The sequence below is a fragment of the Pseudopipra pipra genome, chromosome 1, assembly GCF_036250125.1.
Source record: "Pseudopipra pipra isolate bDixPip1 chromosome 1, bDixPip1.hap1, whole genome shotgun sequence".
Classification (NCBI taxonomy): Eukaryota; Metazoa; Chordata; class Aves; order Passeriformes; family Pipridae; genus Pseudopipra; species Pseudopipra pipra.
Genome location: NC_087549.1, coordinates 98,949,854 through 98,974,560, shown reverse-complemented (window position 1 = coordinate 98,974,560; position 24,707 = coordinate 98,949,854). Strand labels below are relative to the sequence as shown.

General features: G+C 38.2%; 1 protein-coding gene across 6 annotated transcripts in view; it reads right to left on the bottom strand.

Moving 5' to 3' along the window:
- Window positions 1-1,643: 1,643 nt before the first annotated feature.
- The window catches only part of LOC135420133 (solute carrier family 12 member 7-like), a 69,988-nt gene continuing 46,924 nt past the window's right edge, over window positions 1,644-24,707 (bottom strand). For 3 of the 6 annotated variants that reach the window (XM_064667154.1, XM_064667198.1, XM_064667164.1), the window contains 10 exons: window positions 24,264-24,368; window positions 21,994-22,162; window positions 19,222-19,417; window positions 13,596-13,765; window positions 13,317-13,448; window positions 11,568-11,675; window positions 8,835-8,987; window positions 6,476-6,657; window positions 3,005-3,138; window positions 1,644-2,540 (listed from right to left, as the gene is read on the bottom strand). In XM_064667154.1, the coding sequence (XP_064523224.1) occupies window positions 2,449-2,540; window positions 3,005-3,138; window positions 6,476-6,657; window positions 8,835-8,987; window positions 11,568-11,675; window positions 13,317-13,448; window positions 13,596-13,765; window positions 19,222-19,417; window positions 21,994-22,162; window positions 24,264-24,368 (1,441 nt within the window). In that variant the 3' untranslated portion in view covers window positions 1,644-2,448. Of the gene's footprint in view, window positions 2,541-3,004; window positions 3,139-6,460; window positions 6,658-8,834; window positions 8,988-11,567; window positions 11,676-13,316; window positions 13,449-13,595; window positions 13,766-19,221; window positions 19,418-21,993; window positions 22,163-24,263; window positions 24,369-24,707 lie in introns of those variants that run through there. The other 3 variants (XM_064667172.1, XM_064667179.1, XM_064667187.1) reach the window with 3 other exon arrangements.

Here is a 24,707-nt window from a genome sequence, read left to right as displayed (position 1 = left end):
TTTCTTGGCACACTTCCCTTTTTGAGCTAGAGCTGGAAAGTGCTCTGTTTCGCTGCGAAAGAGATGTTGGGACACAGTCAGTCAAACTGCTTGTGTGGAAGCAAGCAAGAGCCTTGCCTGTCTTTCTCAGCTCTTCGGACCTTCCCATTCTGTCTCTCTTGCAATGTGCTTGTAAATGCAAAAGTTTCCAACTCCATTTTGCACACAGATAAGTGCTGCGAGAAAGGTTCTTTAGGCTCCTGCTTTGCACTCTCCTTCTCAACTCCAACAATAATGAGGCACTTTCTGTCTCCTAAGCCTGAAGCAGTAGCTACACAGTTCACACAGAAGAGTGAGAGGGAGATGCACACTTTGGCCTCTGCAAGCCTTGAAAGTGTGTGTGGGGACTTGCAGCTGAGAAGGAAGGTGCAGAGCAGGGCAGTAAGAGAGCAGTTTACAGGCAGTTAAGTGAAGGGGACTGAGCTTGATTGTGGTGCGAGTATAAGGTTCTGAGAATGCATGTTTAGCGGCGGTGCGGGCCCGGCCCCGGAACACGTGCTTTGCAGCGGCACAGGCCCGACCCAGCCCTGGAACGCGTGCTTCGTGGCGGCGTGGGCCCAGCTCAGCCCTGGGCGCATGCGCAGCAGCGCAGCCTGGCCCCAGGCACGGAAAGGAGCGAGAGAATGGGAGCTTCGCCTGTGCGGACAGTGCCACCGTGGGAGATGAGAGGGGAGCCCCAGAACACACAGAAGAGAAGGAAAACTCTAAACCCGGGCAGATGGAGCTCGTTCAGCCCTGTAAGGCCATCCATCTAAGAGAAGGTCACTCTAAACACACCTAAGTCCTGAGGACCTTGCTGCCACTGTCCAAGCTCGCTCGGCCCCGGCCGATGAACCTTAGGATTAAAGGGTGGGCTCAGTTCAGCGCATACTGTGTTTCATCTAAAAAAATCCATTGTGCAGGCTCAAAGGCCTTACCTGCATTTGCAAAGCCCTGTGTCACCAGCGCGCTTTTAACAAATGTGGGTAGAGACCTTTCCCAAATCTTCATTTGCGAAGACTGGCCATGATAAGGTTCTGAATCGAAGGGGTAATGTGCAGCAAAATTGTTTACACTTTGTATTTTCTATACCAGATGTGGCAGAAGAGAGAGCTGAGGCTGGTCTTTTGTTCACTGGGTAGCCTATACTCTTTACCTGAAACACTGGGCCTAGCTGTTTTCCTTCCTTTCTCTACCTCCCTTGCAGTCCTTTACATACCACCTTTACTTAGCTTCCCCTTTGTTGTATGGCCTTTTCCTACCCCTCCCTTGCCTGGCTTTGCTTTGCCTGCCCCTCCATTGACTTCCTTATCTTGCCTACCCCTACCTCTCTGTGTCTGGCCTACCCATACCTTGCCTTAGCTGGCCTACTTTTCCCATCCCTTGCCTTACCTTGCATACATACCTCTAACTCTTGCCTGCCTCTGCATTGCCTTGCCTTCCCTATAAAGAAAAATAAGAAAAAGAAAAGGAACTAAAATAATAGTTTATATGTATAAATAATGCTTTTCTTTTTACAGTAGAACAATATTCTGATACCAAACAAACACTTTAGGTCTTAAACAACATTTACCAAACTAAAAAACATTTAAAAAATATTTACAGAACTAAAACTTAGGAGTTCATTCAGTTCAGAAAAGCAGATTTTATTTTAAACAGCAGCACATACAGAAAACATTTTCAAAATATACATATATCATAAACTTCCTGTGATTTATAAATTGCTAGAATTATAACTGGAACCAGGTAGAGTTTCTGCATCATAGCCTTCCTATGAATTGGATGCTTACATGTGTCATTGGTATAGTCATGCAATAACTACTAGTAGCTCATGGAAAAAAAACCACTCAGCTTGTTTATTTACTATCTCCTGCAGGTTTCAGGTACCTGACTAAGTATTTTAAATACAGAAATGTTATTTTTAACAAGTGTAGCAAATCATGAACTTTAGGGAAATACTTTATGCACATAAATACAAATTTGAGTGATTGTATACATCTCTGCAGCATTTTGGTAAGGAAAGAAGACAACTTTTCCTAAAACTTTTCCCTTTATTAAGACACAGGACAAAGATTAAAATAATCAAAAGTTGCTTACATTTCTATATGTTTAAAAATACCATTACATTACCATTTTTCTCGTGTTTCACCAGAGTTTAACAAGTGCCAGAATTTGCTACATATAAATATCCTAACCCATCCACCATTTATTAATTCACTATAGAAATATTTTCTACATAAGTCTATCTGCTTAAAATACTACTTCAATATAACACTTTAATAGGAAAAAATCCCTACATCATCAGAAGATTCAGCTTGCAGATAATTTTCAATGCACAAAAACACATAATGAAGCTGCTTAAATTATGGCAAATAACTTTGTTTTCTCATCTGGGGTGTGTGTTGTGTTTGAACAACATGTGCAAACAGATTAAGAATAAATGGTGATCACTTCACGTCCACTGCCTCGGACTAGGAGAACTCTATCCAGACCTTCTGTCAGAACTTCCAGAAACTCCATGTCTGCAATATCGTTAGGTCAAGGAATTTATTCAGAAGAGAAACAAAGTAGCCAGTAATCTCTCAGAAAGTCTAACATACAATGCAAAAATTGAGTTCGACATTTAATCAAGGAGTTTTTTCCTCTGTCACCTTTTACTGTCCCGTTACCTGGCTGGTCAAATGAAAGTGAGGCCTAACTTGGGACAAGTTCCTGGTTCTGCCCTACTTACCCACAGAAAAGATATAAATAAGAGATTTTAAAATGAGTTCAAAATTGAGAAATGCTTTATATTAATAAAAAACCCTCACCACTATCAATACTTTTTTAAACTTTCTTCGTGGAATCAAAGGTCATTTTCTTAAAGGCAAACTTACGTTTACCATGGTTATTAATGGTTACCCCAACAGGTAGACAGGAAATGGCACAATCACAAAAATCAAATTCCCAATTTCAAGAAATATGGAATCAATACAGTAGTGGATACAGTTTTCATCCCCTTTTCTGTTTTTAGGAGGTCCAGGCATATTCAGGAGAACTAGCTGAGCATGCTGTGATTTATTGAGCACTACTCCATTGAGCTTCACAGCAGTGTGCATTCTTCTCACATTTGACTGATTTCTAGCATGTGAAGAAATATTTTTAAGCATTGTTATAATACTTACATATTTGAATTATACACTACTTATTTGAATTTATAAGTTTAATTTATAAGCACATAAAATAAACAATTTTCATGGACACCAATATTTGTACACATTCAAAATAAATGAGAAAATGCAATAATTGGAAAAGAACATTTAACTCTGAAATTCAAAGAGTTCTAAGCAGATTGCCAAAATGAACACATTTTCCAGTTGTCAGTTATCTTTTAACAAGATGAATCAAACCCCTGTTTTCAACAGAAGTTAAAGTTCAGTCAGAAAACACTGAGAATCCAGTTTATTGACCTACCCAAAAATTAACTGGATTTATACAAGAATTTCCAAACAAGGAAATTACAGGCAAGCACTGTAAAGATTTATGTTGTACAGTACAAGATTTTACCCCTGGTCCGTTGGAAACATTACTAAATTACTATAATCTGGTGAAGAAAATTCAGAAACACCATAGAACTTTGAAAACATTACTAGTTTTTCATGTCATAAGAGTAAGGCAGTAAGGACTGAACTGAAATTGAGTCTCTCCCCTTAAATTATTAACATTAACTAATGTTTTCCTTGTTGCATCTACAACTATAATTGTTGTAAATTCGTGCACAGGAAGAACAAACTACCAGGATTTCAAAGATATCTTTATTTTAGTATTATTTAGTTGTGTCCTTAGAAGTGTCCTTACAGTTCCTGAGAAACTGCTAACTGTGTAAAATTAGTCAAGACTGGAAATACGCTACAGTGTGACACAAATATCCAAACTCTACCTTAGCCCATTTATGCAAAAGATCTGCTGCCCAAAAGTAGATGCTTTACAAACAAAAAATAAAAATCAAAAGGCATTTGGCCTGAAGTTTAGTGGACAATGGAGACCAGCCCTATCAACTTAATTGATTCTCTCCCCTCTGCTACCTCCAATCTTCCCCCCATGAGAGAATGACATTTCTAAAGCTGAGTTTATCAGTCCCTCTTGGGGGATCTTCTATCACAGAGGCCATCTATCCTAAGAACCAACTGTACAAAACCCATATATGGAACAGAAGAATGCTTGAAGCTCCATTTTGCAGAAGCAGAACTGCATCTTGAGAACACCAAAGAACTATGAAGAGAGGCAAGAGTGTGTAACTGAGATGTACAAATATTGAAGCTGAAACACTGTTCAACTAAAACTAAAATGCAGGACGTAAATTTGTGACAGAGGAGGCAAAAATTCAGCACTGAAATAAAGGCTCACATTGTGTACAATGTAAACTGAGGCTAACTAACATCAAGCACTGGTAGAACTGAAATCATACATGGTACACAAAGTAAGCTTCCTAAATTTTCATAAGAAGTTCAACTTGTTAAACAGAAAAAATTAGGAAAATGCTGAACTCTGAAAAAAAGAAGAGCAGTCAAGTGAGTTCCACTCAAGAGAAGTACTATCCCATTTTTGTGTGCTGTCATACCCAATGTATGCCTGAACTTACGTTATTTCTACACCTGTACAGGTTGGCAGAAAGCAGGCAATAACTAACTTTTGATGAAACATGAAAGTTGCCTTTGTGAACAAATAATTCTTATTGCCCAAGTAATTCTATCACAATGGGGGGCTATTTTTCCAGAATAAAAATATATTCACTTTTTAATGTAGGTTATTAGAAAATTAAACATTAAACTGGTGCAGAGGAGTACTGTCAAGTTTTACATTTATATTGAAACTCAAACCACATGTTTTGTGACTTACCTTGAATAGAAAGTTGATAACATTTAAGAGAACATTACCAAGTCACAATGATGAGTATTTTTTTCAGTAATATCTGCTAACTCACAGTATATTAAAGAAGGAACAAAAGAATAAAGGCACTGCAAATTATGAGTTAGAAACATGCATACAATGTACAGGACCACAAGAAGCAGAGAACACAGTCTATGTTGCTTAAATGAAATGAAATTTAGACTTACAGATTTCCCCATTCTCTATGTGAAAGGGAAGCAAACGCATAAAAAAACAATTGCCATCAGGTACATTTTAAAGTAAATGATACTAATATATTGTACAGGCACACCAACTTTGAACTGTAATTTCTATCCCAACTACACATAGTAGTTTAAAAAAAAATCTGGAATCTGTGTCTTGCACAATTCTAAAGTAGTGATAGGAAACACTTCTTAGACATTAATGAAAAAAAAAACCCTAAGGATTAGAGTATAATGAAACCCAGAACAATGCTTTAGAGAATGAGAAAGATGATTTTTGGAATTTGCAAAAGGCAGACTGTTTCTAAAGAGGTCAAAGCAAACCCACAAAACAAATTAGGATTTTAAGGTGTTGATTTTAAGTATGTTTTCTAACTCTATTTTCTACAAGTCCTAGATTTAAGATACGTTTTCTTTAGATATTAAGATTTCCCCTGACATCCACAGTTTTGGTTTGGTCATGTGCAGAAAATAATTTAGGCTATGCTTCTAAGTGTATTCTTCCAGAAGTCAAAAAAATGTGTGTGTGTGCTTAAAAACACAAGATGAGGAAGCAAACAAGATGACTTCTTTCTGTCATTTCTCTTGTGTCTACTACATTGGTTTGACATAGGCAATAGCTCTTATCCATTTAAGAAAAAGTCATTAAGGAATATCTAAACAGGAAATACTTAATATAGCAAGACATACATATTTGCACAAGTTTTATAATGCTTTAATTTACAGAACAAGGGCTGAATGTCCATTTAAAAATCACCAACAACGAGCAAACAAACAACCACAACCCAAAACACCCCAACAACCAACCACAAAAACACCCACAAACCAACAAAAAAGCCACAAAACCCAAAACAACCCACACAATAAAAGACACCCAAAAAACATCCACCCAAAACCATAAGCTAAATATGTTGAAGCTAAATATATCTGTTGCCTTGGTACTCCTTCTAGTCCAACAAAACACAGGAAATAAGACAGGGATATATAGAGTACTTTGGCACCCACAGGAAGACAGAAAAACATTAAGCATTTTAATATAGATGCTTTCTGGTACAATCCAGAAGTTGAGTTTACAATTTGAAATCTGTCATTTAAACTTCATTCACTACATTCTTGTGTATGAGTCTTTACAGTCACTACTATTCCACCCAAGTTCATGCAATTTTTGTAAGAATGGCATTTAACTGAAGTGCATAAAGAGATTAATTTTTTATTCAGTTTTAAATAAACAAGAATCTCTTAAAAAACAAACCCCAGAAAATGACAAAAACAATCAAATAAAAAATCCCACACATTAAAATACACACAATGAAATACAAAACTCCCAACACCATATGTATACTTACGGTTTCATGTTGAAAACATCTTTAAAGCCAGACACATTTGAATCTTTGGTTTTATGCTTTTCAGCTGCAAACTTTTCTTTAGTCCAGGTCATTTGCACTTTTTCTGGCACAGCAGCAGCCACACTTGCTTCAACTGCTGGAGCAGAGTGCGAGGCAGTATTTCTATCATGGATCAGTTGGGCCTGGTTACAAATCAAATAATCATCCCAAGATTCAGCCAAAAAGAGCACTTGTAAATTACATATTATTAAAATTTTGAAAAGGAATTTCATAGCAGTGGAATAAAAGCTATAGAAAAGTCCATCTTATTTGTGAAACAAATGCAAGAGAGGTTCACTTCAGCATGAAGTGAAACTGCTTGTAAAAATGTACTTATTTGCAGGATTACACCTGACCTGGAAGATTATTTTTGTAATGAACTAAAGTGAGGTTGAATTCCAGATGGTATTTTATTTTATTTACACCAAGGTGTTTTGCCAGTGAAAAACTTGAAAGCCAGTGCTCTCATTGTTCCCCAGGTAAGTTATTTTCTCAGATACTGCTGTAAACATCATCCATTTTGCATGCCTTTAGCTGAACTGAAGTCAGTATGGGACTTGTTATATTGAAGGCTAGCTACAGATTTAGATTATTAGGTTACACTATTTATGCATGCGAGAGAATACTACATAACAAAATCCAATCAATATAACCATGAAGGGACCTTCTCTTCCCTTTTAATAGTAGAAACTCAAATCAACTTCAAGAACTTAATATTATTCTTCCCACATGCCTATGCACTTCCGTGTTCTCCATTTCCATCCCCCTTGCTCCTTTTAAGAAAAAAGGGATGAAATATTTAACACATTATTTACTTTCTCTTGTAATACTTTGTCCATAGGCTTTTCTATTTCCATAAAATGCAATAAAAATACAGTACTTTTGACTCTTAAAATTATAAGTGAATTGGTATTTGGGCGGGGAGGATTCTTTCTGCAGTTTGGGGCTTTTTGTTTTGGAGGTGACATTTCTTTTTTCTGTGGTCTTGTTTGTTTGTTTGTTTGTTTTTTAAGATATTTAACAGTCCTGAAAGCTATTCAGAGACTTGATAAAACATGAGTTGAAGCTCCTGTTCCATTTGGGAACTTCAGTTATTCACACTAGACATAGTTATGTCCCTCCACATATGTGATGATTCAGAAGAATCGATTTCATTCAGGTCAATCAAAAGCATGAATAAAAACCAAACAGATGAGAATACTACTTTTGATCTCTGAACAGCCATTCCTCTAATGATTCACAAACTGTAATTGCAGCCGGTTTTAAATGCCTTAGAGCTTCTTTATACTCCCTGAATTATTTCCCTAGTCCCTATCCTTGAGGATTTCCAAATCCTAGAGTTCAATTCTGAGCTTTGCATAAATATTTATTTGTTTGACGGTCTTCCTTTGGTGATTAAATCATGAGTCAAGACCACAAATTAGAAGTTACTGTAAATACAGTTCTATCATGAGAATGAAAAAAACTAATGAATACATGTCAATACTGTAAATACCATGCAGCAGTATCCAATGAACTAAACCTTCAAGGTAACAACCATAAGATGAGTTCTCCCACTATGCTTTAGTGGGATACAATTTGCCATTTTTAGAAACACAGTGAGGCCAAGAGAAATTCTAGACCTATAACACGTTTATAAAAATCCAAAGACAGCAAAAGCACATTTTTGTTAGTGCTGTTTTGATAACAAATTAAAATACATGAAACACATGTTGTTCTCATATGCCATGAAGAAAAGGAAACACAAAGGTATACAGCACTTCTACAAATTAGGCTACACATCCATAGATATGAGCAACACTTCAAGTGCACCCTAAAAGCATTGATTACATCAGTCCATTTCCTTTCAGAAATCCATGCAGAATGTAGTAATGACAGTTATGGGTTAGTAATGGTTTGCAAATAAGCATAGAAATCTCCTTAGATGACCTAGAATATCAATACGGTCTCCCAGAAGCTTCAGGACTTCAGTACAGGAACTATAAAGGAAGTCAATAGCTTGTGAAAGCATGAAATATGCTTATTAATGAAACATCCTGCTTCTGGCCCTTAAGAAAAACAGGCACTCTCAGAAACATGCTTCTTTCATGGAAAATAAGTGTGAGAAAGATAATGTAGTTCATGTTGCAGGAGCATCATCTAGAGTCAAAAAAAAAAAGGGCAAGATAATGAAATTAGAAAAATAGTAAAATTGAAATTTATGAAGAACTGCTCCATAACAATGAGTCATTAAATTGTTCATGTGTAGTTCAGTTTGCAGTGGTGGCACTTCAAGTGTTGCAATGGGAAAATATGTCTAGCCAGCTCTATGTCCAACTACCTCCTCCTCTTGATAATCATTAGTCAGCAGTGCCTGGGCGTCTTGCACAATAGACAGTGAACTGGAGTAGCTTTTTCTTCTGATTGAGCCTCGAGACTCATCAGTGATGCTCTGAATCTGGGACAAAAAGGTTACCAGTGACAAAAAAAAGGTCTACAGAAAAAAAGAAGATGATCATATTATCTTTCTTTTAAATAGATGAGATATGATATCACACCATTTGAGGCTCTTTTTTAAATGTTCTCTTTACAGACATTTGTGAAAACATGAAGCCAAGTGAGTCCAGTCTATATGGGAAGCTCAAACATTCACTTGTTTGTGAGGGTCACATCCCTTCATATTTGTATATATTCAGATAGTTTTATTTAATTACAATCAAAAGTATTAAAAAATTTAAGCATGTGAGAAGGCTACTTTCCAACTCTAAAAACCAGAAGCAAATCAACCAAGTTTCTCAAAAAAGAAAACAAAAATCTGATGAGTTCCCAATCCCCAATTCTACACAAAAACCCAGAGGCAAGATCAAATTAGTTCTATTTTTAAAAAGTGACAGAAGAAGGGAGGGTGAGAGTGATGGCTCAGGGATAAAAGCATGCCTATGCGGGAAACAGCAAAAGAACACTGTACAGAAACAAATTCTCCTCTTTGAGAAGGTTTGAGCCTTGTTTGAAGGCATACATATACAAAAGTGAGGTTAAAGTGCTAATCTTGATGGTAACAGGAAACCAAATTACACTCACTATACAAAACTGAAATCTCAGTTTATATTTGAATGTCCGAAAACAGATGATGAAAACAAAAGCAATGCTAATTTGAACTAGTGAAACGTATGAAATAAATGTTTTGGAGGTCATCAAAAAAACTGGAGGGGATGTCTCAGCTCTTAAATAAGAGAAGATGATCAGATGATCAGATCTGGCACACTGAGTGCATATACTCGACTCACAGCTCCAGAGGAAGTGATGGCATAACTAAACCACATTTTCTGATGAAAATACAAAAGAACAAGGTAGATTTAGATATCCTAATCAGAAAAACAGATGGATGTGACTTTTATTCTTGGACAAGGCAGTATGTAGTCAAGATTCTTGGTATTATCAAGGATTCTACTTCAGACCATGAAATAAATTCAATGGTATTTTGAACATCTCAGATTTTACCCTGTCTGATATGAAGGAACAAACAGAAGCTATGATGGCAAGGGTTACATGCAGATAAAATGAGTAATAAAGAAAGAAAAATATAGGGAATAGAATCACTGTAGAATCACTTGATTAATCACTCTAACTCCACTGGAAAAATACTATTGTTCAATAAAGAAACAGTCACACTGAATAAGCTGGATAGAAAAGTTTGGGGTTTTACTGAAAGGATGTTAGGCAGGCTCAAACTAAGAGAAAACTACCATGACATGGATAAGAAAGAGAATTTACAGCAGGTCATTGCTATAGGAATAATAGGCATCTTTAGCAACCTTAAAAAATATCCTTTTAGGTGGAAAAATGAATAAAGCGAGATGAGAGGAAAAATAAAAAGAAAAAACCCTAAAAAACCAAACCGATTGGACTTGTAGGATTAAAACCAAAAGGAAAAGCCACAAGAAAAAAATCTAGCTGTTTTACAAATGAGCAGTTAAACACAGTAGAGCTCTCTTATTTGGCATGGAAGGGAAACAGTTTTACGTGATGGCAAAGTCAGAGCATTTACTACCTTTTACATCACTAAAAAGCATTGATAATGATGAAATATTTTTTCAGAATGATAAGGGGGTAGAAGCATAATAAGCCAAAAGAAAAAAAACTTAAAAGTTACAAATATTCATGAAAATACTGTTGCATGAAGTTTGTTGCATGCTTTTGCATGCAAAATTGTAAGAACAGGGGAGGTTTGTTGGCCTAATTTTGCCTCCAGCTGATCCATAAAACATTTAAAATAATGCAGAAACTAAAAAACCAGTGAGATTTGAACAAATTTGTATTGTATTGTATGTATCATATAATATTGTGTGTTTGTAACGCATATGAGGAGTGGCTGAGGAAGCTCAGGTTGTTTAGCCTGGAGAAAAGGAGGCTCCCTCTATTCAGCTACCTGGAAGAGGCTGTAGTGAGTTGGGGGTTGGTCTCCTTTCCTGAGTAACAAATGACAGGACAAGGCCTTAAGTTGTGCCAGAGAATGTTTATATCGGACATTAGGAAAAATTTCTTCACAGAAATGGTTATCAAACATTGGAACAGACTGTCCAGGGTGGTGGTTGAGTTATCATTCCTGGAGGTATTTAAATGATGTGTAGATGTGGCACATTGTTTAGTGGTGGACTGTTTGTGTTAGGTTAGTGGTTGGACTCAATTTAAAGGTTTTTTTCAACCTAACTGATTCTATGACTCCAAGACGAAAGCTCAATCAAAGCTGATCAGTCCAGTTGCATAATCATGAACCTTAGCTACTGATGTCAAGTTTGGAAATGCTCTGAATATATTCCACACTGATGCTCAAATGTTTTGCTAATTAATACTTGCACCCATCTTGAGGAAAGGAAAACTCTTAACATCTGTTCAAACAAAAAATTATTTCTTTCCCCATATTACTTTAACCTTGCAAATGAAACCAGTTGTAGAGAAATACAGAATGCAATTATGAAAAGTTTTGACTAGTTAGAAACTGATTAGAAAGCACCACCAAGAAGTACTACTTTTGGACTTTTCACAGAACATCTTGTCAAGCCAAAGTCCCTACCTCCCTTTCCCTTTCGTTCTTTGACAGCTGCATCTGTTTTAGCATCTGAGATCGCTGTTCCATCATAAGTGTCTTCTCATATGTGAATGCAGAAATATCATTTTCAAACTGCAAAAGAAATCAGCATTAGAAACACCAGAAGAAAAGTACTACTTGGAAGAACACCATTTAGACAGCGTACCACATTCATTCAGTCCTGGATGTATTTATGGCATCAGAGTAATACCAAGCAAATAACTGATCAATTAATTCTGCCCTCATTTTTAAAGCTTAATCTTCAAACAGCAATTTCACACAGTAAAATCATATAACAACATGATTGCGTTTTTTTCTAGATTTTAGGCACTTGGAACAGACTTTCCACTGGTTTTTTTTCCAACTAGGCTGCCAAGTGAGAAAGAGTTGAAAGCACTTATTTAAACTAAGTCTGCATTGCTGCCACCTGAGCATGTGGGCACACTTGTTTCCTTAAAAACTGTCCAGAGGCACAAAAAAATACCTTCTCTTTTCATCAGTGAGAAACGTTCACAAACAGAAGCAATTAGGAAGAAATCATGGTATATATTCTCACACTGGCTCAAAACTAAAATACACTGTAAAAATCTCTAGCAGTCACCTGTGTTGTCACTGACTTGTAACATGCCTCTTACCCTTTGAGAGATCCTCAGGATTAAATATTACCCAGATAAGAAAAGAATAAATACTAAGTACTTCCTATACTGTATTTGCTCAAAATCCAACCAAGGCTGAGCCTTTTTATGACATTCTGTTTGCATTCTTTCAACTGCACATGCCACAGCATTTAAAGTTTTTATATTTAGTACTCTAAGCAAAGAACAATAAAATAAATTAAAGGATTTATCTTACTTCCTAGTTGAAAATACTAATTAAATTTTTCATTAGTAATTTTTTTCATAAGTAACTTAAACAATTCTTAAAATTTGCTTTATGGTTGACTAGCATGATAAATCTTTTTGATAGGTTTTGGTCATTCTAGGAACTAGTGGTGGTAGAAGTTTTGAACCAGTTGACTCATCTTTATCCCACTTCAGAATGAGTAAGAATTCTGGTGTTATCATGCATCTTACTTTGGACATTATGCTGGTCACCTCTGAGTTCTGGAAATGAAGTTCTTAGTTGCCAAAAAAAGTGGGTCTAGGCAGACTACAGCTTTAGTCCTTTCTCTTTAACAGTTTATGACCCATATTTAAAAGAGGAAAAAAGTTACAAAATTAATTTTGTCACTGACTGACTTGTGAATCTGTAGCTACACGGTCTTGTTGTTCAGTCCTGGCTGAGGCTGGCAACGCCAAAAACTGACACACTCCCATTGGAGCCTAGGTACTCCTTATTCCAGAGAGATAGTCATACAGCAGTTGGAGACATGGACATATCTTATCCTCTCTCATGACAGATGCCATGGCTTATTAGATTAAGCACATTCAGCCTTCCACTTCTAAAAATTCAAGCTTTTTCCCTCCGGAATGAACTATCTCTATGGACTAGGTCTCATAAATAAAGTAAGCATTAACAAAAATCAAAACAGCTCAAACTCTACTTGACAAACCCATTAAACTCACCACCACATACACTATCATTGTGACATGGTAAGATGCTTAACTTCTTGTTCTTGGTTGGACTGTAATCTTTCCATTTCTATATTTGGGTTAACATCTCTTCATCTGAAAAAAGCTAAATGTTTTCCCAAGCTTAGATCCAGTTGCACCTTAAAAATATGTAGTAACATACCATTTCAACAACTTCCACTTGAGCATTCAGTCTAAGATGATATAAGAACATCTGAAGATCCTTCTTCATTTGAATGCTATTATCATCCATTTGAGCGACAGTGAAGATACGCATTTTACATTTTCTCCAAACCTACAAAAAGATACATTATAACAATCTGTAACACTGTGATTGCTATCCATGCATAATTCTAACAAAGTGAAGGAGTATTTAATTGGAAATGCTTAGAACCATTCATTGCTAGAAAATGAAATCCCAGCCATTTTCTGCTGTCCTTGCCTTGTGCTGTCGAAGGAGAAAAGGCAGTAACATCAGCATACCACCATCATGAACAATCCACCATACATCTATGTTTCCTTCAGTAAAACGTTCTTGATTTGTTGGAAATAAGTCAATGTTTTTAGCCACCAAAAGTGCTTGCTGAGCTGCTGTTGTTTCTCGTACAGTATCTGCAAGGGAAAACAAGACATTTAATCATGAACTTCTAGTTTTCATTCCCAGCTTTTGTTTTTGTTTTAAATTCAGCAGCTTAAACAGTCCCAGTCCCAGAAGCTTAAACATACCCTGGGTGTCTTGGCTCTGGCCAGTACAGAGTTAATTTTTGCAGCAGACAGGAGGGGGTGTGGCTAGAACCCAGAGGTTATTCTATACCACCTCACATCATTGCCAAGGGCAGCGGGAAGTCTCTATCAAGGAGAAAGGGTTCCTTCCAGTCGAGTAAGCAGAGTGCTGGTTCTGAGCCAGAGGGAGGGGTTGGGTGGTGCTGGTTCTGAGCAGTAAGGAGGGGTCCGGTGGAACTGGTTCCAAGCTGGAGGGAGTGGATGGGGAGGAGTGACTGTGATCAGGTTGAGCTCCACAGTGAGCATTTTTGCATGTGAATCACTCTTTCTTTTGTATATTTTTTTGTTATTAATATTTGTTGCTGTTACTGTTGCTGTCCCTATCTCATTGCCATTTCCAGTAAATTGGTCTTTTCTCAACCCATGATCTTCACCTTTTGTGCCTCCAATTCTCCTCTCCAGCCTGCCACAGGGGAGAGGGGGCGAGTGAGCAAGCAGCAGCATGGTTTGGAGAGTCTCAGTGGGAACACTAAACCAGGGAGTACCATTCCTAAACCACAGCTGTCTTTATTTGACATCCAACATTGGGCACAGAGAGTTGAGATAACAACAGATCTACCCAGAGTGGGTTAGAAACAAATTTGATCCAAGAATTTATTGTATTAGGTACAGAAACACTAGTCACAGTGTTGCTTTGTCTGTTCATGTGGGTGTGATACCTAGCCCTATATATATCCTCATCTGTGCTTCTGGTGATGATATTTTTCAGAGTAGGGAGAGAGATCACGATTGCTTTGTTCCTATACTATGTGCTATCAGTTTATGACATGATAACATCATGGGCAGTGAGGTCATTTGGGATGTGTATTCAGTGCTGCTCTCCTACTCTTATCTCAGATGCAACCTTTGGGAGTCCATTAATAGTCATACCCAGTTTGTGGGGAGAACAGGGGAGGATGCTTTTCCCCAGCTTTTCACCCCCTCTTCCTCCTTCAGGCCCATTACAACAACTTTTGAGAATTCTGAATTCCATTTCGATGTTAAGGAAAGCATGTCCTTGTTGCTAAGTTTACCAGGTCTCCTCAGTGCAGTCTACATCATATTCAGAGTCAAGAAAGATTTCTAGGGAGATTATTCAGAGATCTGCCCCAAGGGTGGATAGCCATGAGTGGCATGGAAGATGGGAGAAAATGGCCCAGCTTTGGAAGGATTATTCTGCTCCAATGGTATGGAAGTTCACCCAAGAACAACTACAGGACCCTGATAAAGTGACAGAATATTTGAAAGAAAAATGCTTTGGCAATTGCAGCGAGGTGCGCAGTTATGCACTGTGCTGGGCCCTGACTACTATTTATCTAACAGTGCTTGATACTAGACAGCACTCTCAGGGAGAAGAGGAGGAAAGCAGACCAACAGGCACTGTGGCCACTAAAACTGCAGCTGAGCCAGAGGAACAACATGTTCCAGTAGCAGTTGTGCCTATATAAAAGACAAAATTCAAGAAAAAATCAGTTTGCTTAGTGACGGATGAAGAGGAAGCAGGGCCCTCACAACAGGAGGAAGAGGCAGGGCCAGAGATAATCACCAATCCTTGATTCTGGGTGAGTTGTGAGATACACGGAAAGATTTTAGCCACCAATTGGGGGAGACCCCAATGACCTGGCTGCTCTGATGCTGGGATATTGTGGCTCATGATATAAAACCAGATGGTAGTGAAGCCAAGCAACCGGGATCTCTGTCCCGGGATGTGGACATTGACAAGGGGATTGATAAGAAGACAGAAACTCTCAGCCTCTGGAGGCGACTCCTGTCAAGCGTGAGAGAAAGGTATTCTCTCAAGGATGATCTAGTAGTGCACGCAAGCATGTGGAATGCCATGAAGCAAGTATCCAGTACCTGAGAGAATTAGCTGTGCTAGAGGTAATCTATAGGGATTCAAATAATGAGCAGTCCCCTGTAGATCCAGATGAGGTCCAGACTTCCCTGTGGTGGAAGTTTATACACAGCATGCCCTCATCGGCTGCCAGCTCACTGGCATTGATGTCATGGAAAGACAGAGAACGAAGAGTGCTTCTGGCAACTGCCCAACTCCAGCAATATTAAGCTCATCTTTTTTCCTCCCTACTGACCTGTGCCTTGCCTGTGGAAAGACTGTCCAAGACTGCAGAAAGATTTGAAATATTTAAGCAAGTCTGAGAGGAAATGTCCCATGCCTCACCAGTACAGAGTCTCTGCTATTGGGAGCAAGCACGCCCTGGCTCAAGAGTGAGGCTACGCACCATGAGGTAATCTGTGATTTTACCCGCATAACCACAGAGAAGACATGAGGAAGTGGGATGGAAAACCCACCTCTGCCCTAGCAGCACGGGTATGTATGAACAACCACCACCACAGGAAATTCTTCAAGGATAAACGCTGGTCCAGTTTCCAGTAGGCAAGTCCTCAGACAGAATAGAAGGGCTGATGTTACTTCCGATCCTCTTCAAGGGACCTCCAGTTCATATTTACAAGAAGTGTGAAATGAGTACTATGACCAGGACTAAAGGGGCCCTGCCTCCAGCCAGGTGGAGGAAAGGGACTGCGTGGATCTGATGGCCTGGCACATCAGACCCACAAGAGTATATATAAGGCTTTAGCTAACACCGGTGCACAATGTACCCTGATGCCATCAAGGTATGTAGGGGCAGAATCTATCTCTATTTCTGGGGTGGCAGAGGGATCCCAACAGCTGACTGTAGTGGAAGCTGAAGGAAGCCTGGGAACAAATGGCAAAAACACCCCGTTGTGACTGGCCCAGAGGTCCTGTGCATCCTTGGCATAGATTACCTCAGGAGAGTGTATTTCAAGGACCCAGAAAGGCTTTTGGGATATCTGCTGTGGGGACAGAGGAAATCAGACAGCTGAATACCTTACCTGGTCTCTAAGAAGACCTTCTGTGGGACTGCAGAGGGTCAAAGAACAACAGGTACTGGTCGCTACCACAACAGTGCACTGTCAAAGTATCACATCAACCAGGACCCTGCATCTCACATCCATGAGATGATTTGTGAACTGGAGAGCAAAGGAGTGGTCAGCAAGACTTGCTCACCCTTTCATAGCCCTATATGACCAGTGCATAAGTCCAGTGGAGACTGACAGTGGATTATCATGGCCTGAATGAAGTTACACCACCGCGTGCTTCTGTACCAGACATGCTGGAACTTCAGTATGAACTGGAGTCCAAGGCAGCCAAGTGGTGCCACTATAAACACTGCTATTGTGTTTTTCTCCATTCCTGTAGCAGCAGACTGCAGGCCATAGTTTCCTTTACTTGGAGGGGTGTGCAGTACACCTGGAACTGACTGCCTCAAGGCTGAAAACACAGCCTCACTGTTTGCCATGGACTGATCCAGACTGCACTGGAAAAGGGTGAGGCTCCAGAACACTTGCAATACATTGATGACATCATCATGTGGGCAACAGAGCAGAGGACATTTTTGAGAAAAGGAAGAAGTTAATCCAGATCCTCCTGAAGGTTTTGCCATAAAGCAAAGTAAGGTCAAGGGACCTGCCCAGGAAATTCAATTTTTAGGAGTAAAATGGCAAGATGGACATCGTCAGATGCCAATTGATGTGGTTAACAAAACAGCAGCAGTGTTCCCACGAACCAGCAAGAAGGAAGCACAGGCTTTCCGTAGGCACTGAGAAGTGGCTGAGGTCACTTGGTGTATTCAGCCTGGAGAAGACTGAGGTGACACGTTCTGAGAAGGCCCCACCATATAATCAGCTACCTGAAAACGAGAAGTGATACACTCTCTTTATTGACAGTTCCTGCTGTATTGTATGGATCCACTGAAAATGGAAAGCTGCTGTATGAGTCGCAGAAGCTATTGAGGGACAAGGTGGATCAAGTCAGGTTGGAGACCTGAAAGCCATCCAGATGGCTTCAGATATCACTGAATGAGAGAAATGGCCAGTGCTCTACCCCTACATTGGGGTAGGTGGTCAGCAAATGCTCTGTGGGGGTGGCTAGACTGATGGAAAAAGACCAACTGGCAGTGCACAGGTAACCTCCATCTGGGCTGCTGAACTGTGGCAAGACATCACTGCCTGGGTAGAGGAGTTGGCTGTAAAAGTACCAAATAAACATACCAAATAAACATACCCAAGAGTTGGGCTACTGAAGAACATCGCAACATCAGACAGGTGCATTGGGCCGCCAAGATTAAAATATCTCAGGTGCATCTGGACTGGCAACATTTCTGGCTCAGTGGGCCCATGATGCCTCACGTCATCAGGGAAAAGATGCAACTTACAGATGGTCTTGTGATTGAGGGGTGGTCTTAACCATGGACAGTGACTATGGAGTACTCCAGATACACAGTTGTGAACTCCTGATGCAGCTGGCAACCACCTAACAGCACACCAGCTCTCCTGCCCTGGAAGACATCTAGGACAGATAGAACCCACAGTCATGGACTAAATGAACCCAACAGACATCCTGGCTATTGACTACGGAAATGATACTTTTGCTTGTATATATAGATATGTGTGCATGTATATATAGAGATGCATATATTTGGAAGGTGTAGGATCTGGACATGACATAGATGGCATAGAATAAATAAGGGGTAGATAATGTCTTGGTTCCAGCCAGGACAGGGTTAATTTCTGCAGTAGGGGGTGTGGCTGGGACTCAAAGATTATTCTATATCACCTCATATCATTACTGGGGGCAGGGGAAAGGGAGTCTCGACGAAGAAGAAGCAGTTCCTTCCAGTTGAGTAAGTGTGGTGCCAGTTCTGAGCCAGAGGGAGTGGTCAGGTGGCACCGGTTCTGAGCAGGAGTGAGTAATCAGGGTGGCATGGCTGTCATCGGGTTAAGATCTGCGGTGAGCATTTCTGTACTCTCTCTTTTGTACACTTTTTATTAGTAATTGTTACTAATATTGTTGCTGTTACTGTTCATTTTCTTATCTCACTGCTGTTTCCAGTAAATTCTTCTTATCTTAACTGGTGATCTTTAACTTTTGTACCTCCAATTCTCCTCTCCAGCCTGCAGCAGGAGGGAGAAGTTGGGGGGAGTGAGCAAGCAGCAGCATGGTTTGAAGAGTCTCAGTGGGAACACTAAATTGGGGAGTACCATTCCTAAACCACAGCACTGGGTTTAGTGACCAGCTTTCTTAGGAGAAGAAAAAGCAAAGCCATGGTTGAAGAGGGCTGAGAAAACTCACTCCAAATAAAATCAGATATGGGGAAATATTCTATTGTCTAACAGATGTTCATATCACATTTCTTCCACACAGCAAATAGTTGCATAACATAGCTGAATGACAAATGCAAAGGAGAAAGTTGATAAATACATACCAACAAAATTTTTCCATGAGAAACGATTTTCTGTCTGCTTCCATGACTGTGGCCATGCCATTAGGACTGTGTTGTGCTTCATCCCTCCTAGACCAGCTGACTGAATCAAATAGGATATTCCATCTCTGAAGTTAGGAGACACCACAATCTGGCAAAATCCTTTAGTCTTTTCTACTCCCATTAAGGCCTTAACATTCTGCAAAAGAAATACAACACATGGGAAAATACAATCATCAACACTGATAGTAAAAACCAGAAGGAGCGACAGCACTAAATAATAGTAAAACTTTACCAACAATGTATAACATCAAGAAATCACTCATTCCAAGAGAGTAAACACTATTCTGTGAAAACTAGAGCCCAAAACACTATCTTCCCAAAAGACACCACACACAGTTTTTTCATTGTTTTAATTATTCAGCCTTTTATTTCCAAAGAAGAATGAATAAGACATGAGTAAAAACTCATTGATAAAGATAAATAAAGGAACACTGCTTCAGGTAAAAGTAAAACCACTGACTGACAAAGCAACATATGGTTGGAATGACAAGTTCTTTCTTTTGGAATTGGATGGGTTTGGAAAAGTGTGATGCCAGTACTTTGGAAGAAGAGGCTGCCAAAGTTCCTTAGACACCTTTGAAATTAAGAGGCTGATTATTTATCAGCTCCCAACATGGAAAAATAGATGTGTAGGAGACAATTGGAATCACTGTCTAAATACTGACAAGATAAACAGACCAGATTAAATATCCCACACCCCTTTAATTTCAATGTGGCTCTCCTAATTTGAACACTGACAAACATGCAGACACATAACCAAGTAATTTAAAAGAAGCATTCAAAATGGTATCAGGGTTGACTAGGGAACATCAGCTTTTGCATTTACTATTTTCTGATCAAATAAGCTTAACAATCCCATCATTATCAATTACTTGTGTGGGAGATCATCATGATTTCAGAAGGAAGAACCAGTACATCAATATTTGGAGTTTTAGAAGCACCAGAATTCCTGTCAAAAATCATCAGAAACAGATTTCATCATAGTATGCCTGGCACTGACATAGTGTGGCTTATAGTGTGGCTTCACATCAGAAACTGTTTAGTAGAGAAAAAAGTCTTCAGAGAATCTGCTAGCAAAACTAACATATCTTTCTGTGCAAACAGTATCTGTGAGGTCATATCAGTTTAAATAGATACTTTTTTCTTTTGAAGAGACAGCCAGGAGAATCTTAATTTCCTACAGATCTCCTAGAAACACCTTCTAGTTTAAATTTTCCAGAACCAACGACGCCTTCAGATGCTCAAACTTTTACAATTCATCTTCATTTTCATTTTAAAAGCAATAGTTTCCTAAGTCTTAACAGCAGATCTGACTTTCTAGAGAATCCATGGATTAGGTCTCCCTTCAATTCATTCCTTTTCCATCTCTCAGAAACATAGCTGACTTTAAGTTAAGCCAACTACAGCTAAAATTTCAAATCCTCATGGGTAAACAGTTTCTGTTTACAGGGGTTATTTTCATTCTATTTCACAGGCCAGATTTTGTATTCTCTGTCTTGTTTTCTACTCACATATGTTGATAGTAACAGCTTAATAACAATTACTTTCACAATGTATCAATTGCTAGACTTTTCACCATGTTTTCAAGCTAACTGCTCTTATAGAGCCTTTTCATGAGACAGATCATCTGGCTTTATACTTTGTTATTTCAAAAACCACTATGGACAAGCCTGAATACTAAGAGGGAGAAAAAAGAAACTGGGAGAAAATGGGCAGTTACCTATGTTAAATCCATTTCAACATCTCAAATGCTCATCTATTTTAGAGATATCAGGTATGAATAAATCACAGCTTTGTAGACTACTTGGATCAAAATAGTAGACATATCAACTGATACCCTTTTGAACAACGCTGAAGACATTAACCTAATTTGGAAGATAAAATGGCAATCAAAACCTACTTTCGGATGTTTTATTCAATAAAATACAGCAAACAGTATTTTCTCCAAATGTTTCCCCATTCTATAAAAATAGGAGTAGGAGAGTTCACAAAGGTAAGCAAATACAACTGCTATTATTAAATAAATGTTCAAATTAAATTAATTTGTGTTTGTAAGTTAGTTTATTAACTTACGTTAATTAATTGTAGTTAGATGTCGTCTTGAATTACATGACACCTACTATTTTTTCCTACCTCATCCTACCTTCCCTGGAGATATGAGATAAATAGGAAAGAAAAAAAAAAGAGAGAAAGAAAGTAAAGGATCTCAAGAAGGATGCTGTTCACACTTTTCCAGCAAAGACTGCTCCTAATCCTAATTTTGCTATATATTTCTAGAACAATGTAGAAAAGCAGGTCCTTAATATTATATTATGCCAAATATCTGCATTTATTAGTTAAATGTTAAATTTTTGTTAAATATATGCGATATGTTTTCTTTATATGGTAATTTGTTAAAACTCTATCACTTGTGGGTTTTTTTTCAAGAATGTAATTTGATTGTAAGACCAGGGCTCTCAATATTAAAGAAAATAAAAAGCTAAGAAGTAACTGAATTGTCTCATCCTACTGGAAAATTTTATAAAACATTTTGCTATGTACACCAACCTATTCTTTTATACAATCATTGACTATGATGATAGCAAAATTAGATGCTTTATTCAACATTTTACAAGAGTTTCTTTTAATTCAATATATGAGTTACCCAAACCTGGATTCAACATTTAAATACTAATGTAAATTACAAGTATTTGCAAGCTGTCTTTTACATACCTCTTCAGCTTTCTGAGTTTCTGTACATTTATCTAAGTAGATTCCCTGAAGAACAGAGCCCACGATAGTCAGTCCTTTACCAGCCTTCAACTGAGAGGTGAAAGAAAGCAATCTAGGGTGTTTCACTAACTGCTCATTATCCAAGTTTAACAAGACCAAAAGTTGAGGTCTGCCAAACAAAAAAACGACAAAAATAACCAACCAAAAAAAAAGTTAAGCACACAAACATATTCATAAGCAAGGAAGAATTGGAAAATTAAAATTAACAATTAATAAAATGTAGATTAAGAGCTGAATTCAATGGAAAACAGTCAACTATTAAGCAGGGAAGCCATAATTTGTGATAGCAACAAGATTTTAGGTACAGAATACCTACATAAACCACCATACCATCATTCTGAGAAGCTCCCTTAAAGAACAGTTTTACCAAGAAAATTACTGAATCAAAGTTATCACCCTTCCAATGTCATCCAGTACAACCTCCTCCTTGAAATGATTAAATATTGAATGCACACCACACTGTTTACAGTTCCATCCAGTTAGATTTTGAAAACTTCCAGAAACAGAGTAAATCACCTCTGGGTAACCTCTTCAATGCTTAATTATTTTATCATGTTCTCTCATTCTCCTACCATATACTGCTGTAAGGAATCTGATTCCATCTTCTCAGTAACCTTCTTTTAGTTTTTGCATATTTACTAGTTAGTTATAACAGCTTTTAGCCTCCTCTTCAGCCTCCTCCAAGCTGAATAAGCATAGCTCCCCTCAGCCTCTCCCCTCAGGAGATATGCTCCTGTGCTCCAGCCATCACCTCTGTGGTCCTATCCAGTCCAGTTTATTGATGTCATTTCTATATTAGGGCATATAAATTTGGATTAAATATTCTAGATGCATTGTAAGGAGTGCTGAAAAAAAAGGAATATTATCTCCCAACATATTTACTTCTCAACTGTCTATGTTCCTGTTGATACCCTCCAGCATGTCACTGCCAAGACACACTGCTGGGATTACTACTAGAAACCATAAATCCTTTTCACCAGAGCAGGTTCCCAGTCTTGTATCACTGCACTGGACATGTCTGTGCTAGGTACATCCTTCCAGATTTTCATGATCTTATTGACCCATTCCCCTACCTGCATAGGTCCGTCCAAAAGGACAGTCAAACCCTTAACCATACTGATAAGTAGCCCAAATTCAGTTGCAACAGCATACTATATAAGGATGCATTCTATTTCCTTTAATCAATATCCAATCTGGTTCTTCTTCCCAAACCAACATTTTATACTTTTCCTGTCATTGCTTTTCACCTAATGAAGAGTTGGAGTATACTTCCCACCTCAAAACTAGCTCAGTTTGAGATGTAACAAGACAAACCAGTTCTAGCAATTACACTGACACAGCAGAGGGATAACTGAAGCAGTCGGATATTTAATAGGAATGTCAACACTACATTACATTGATGCCTCTGAGATGCCAAGTTCATCAATCTCAGGGACAAATGATAAAATAATGCCATTACACTGAAAGGCAACAGAACATTGCATGTGCATGCACCTTGCATCACTGAGCAGAGACTATAATTAAAGTATCACATTACATTCATCAGAAGTGACAATGTGCAAATGTCCTTCTGTTTTTAAATGTTAAGTAATTTTTTATATTGGCTTTGAAGAAAATTGATAATTTAACAAGCAAAAAAAAAATTGCAAAAACAGTGGACACCTAACTTCATTACGTATAAATGGCCAGTAAATGTCAGATTTTAATGATATCTAAGCAATTTAGAAAGTGTTACTGTTGAATGAAGCTATATAAAAAAAAGAATGTCACAAAAATGGATTTACACTAATAAAGGATCTTTCATATATTTATACAATGTATTTCAGATGGAGCATATGCAGAAGTAAAAGAACCACGCTTAGGGAATTGCAGCATTTCCTCCATAGAGACAGTGAGACTCAAGGATACCTGTTCCTTTGAATCTGAAAAATCTATCAATAATCAAACATTAAAATTCTTCTGCACTTTTGAAAACCATGTCAACACCCCCATGAATTTAAACTGGAGTTAGTTTGCCCATATTTCCAGTAAAGTTGATTACATGCTGACCATAAGCTGCATTCCATTGCAGTAAAATAATACTATTGCAATGACATCATTGCCATGCCCAAATTAAAATATTATTTTAATGGTGAATTTCACTTTGGCCATTAGCTTTACCAGCAGTATTCCCAATACACTGACATATTTCAAGAATTATGTGACTCTACCTCCAGTTCTTGGTGTGAGGAGGACCGTCTTCCACACGAAGCAAAGCATAGCGAGCTGCATTCAGAGACAGTCCTCGGATTCCATCGCCCCATTCTTTTTCCGCTCTTCAGGACACAGAAGAAATTCAATTAACAGAGTCCCATTTATTTATACAAAGGAAGTATTTTTTCTCATGTGGGGGATAATGGGCATAAGAAATGATCACTTTTTTTTGCATAAATGCAGGAAAAAACCTTGTCTTGCAGATTTAAATCAGGACTGAAGACTAACCAAGGTGAAAAGGTTCCAGGTGCCCTCAAGGGAATTTTTTTCTTAAGTATTTATTTACTGTGGTCTATTTTATTCATACTTCAAAAGTATTTTTGTAATTGTGACAGCTACTTAAGTTGCTTTTTAGCACTAGAATGAATAAGTGAAGGCTACTTAAAAGGAATTGTTTTAAA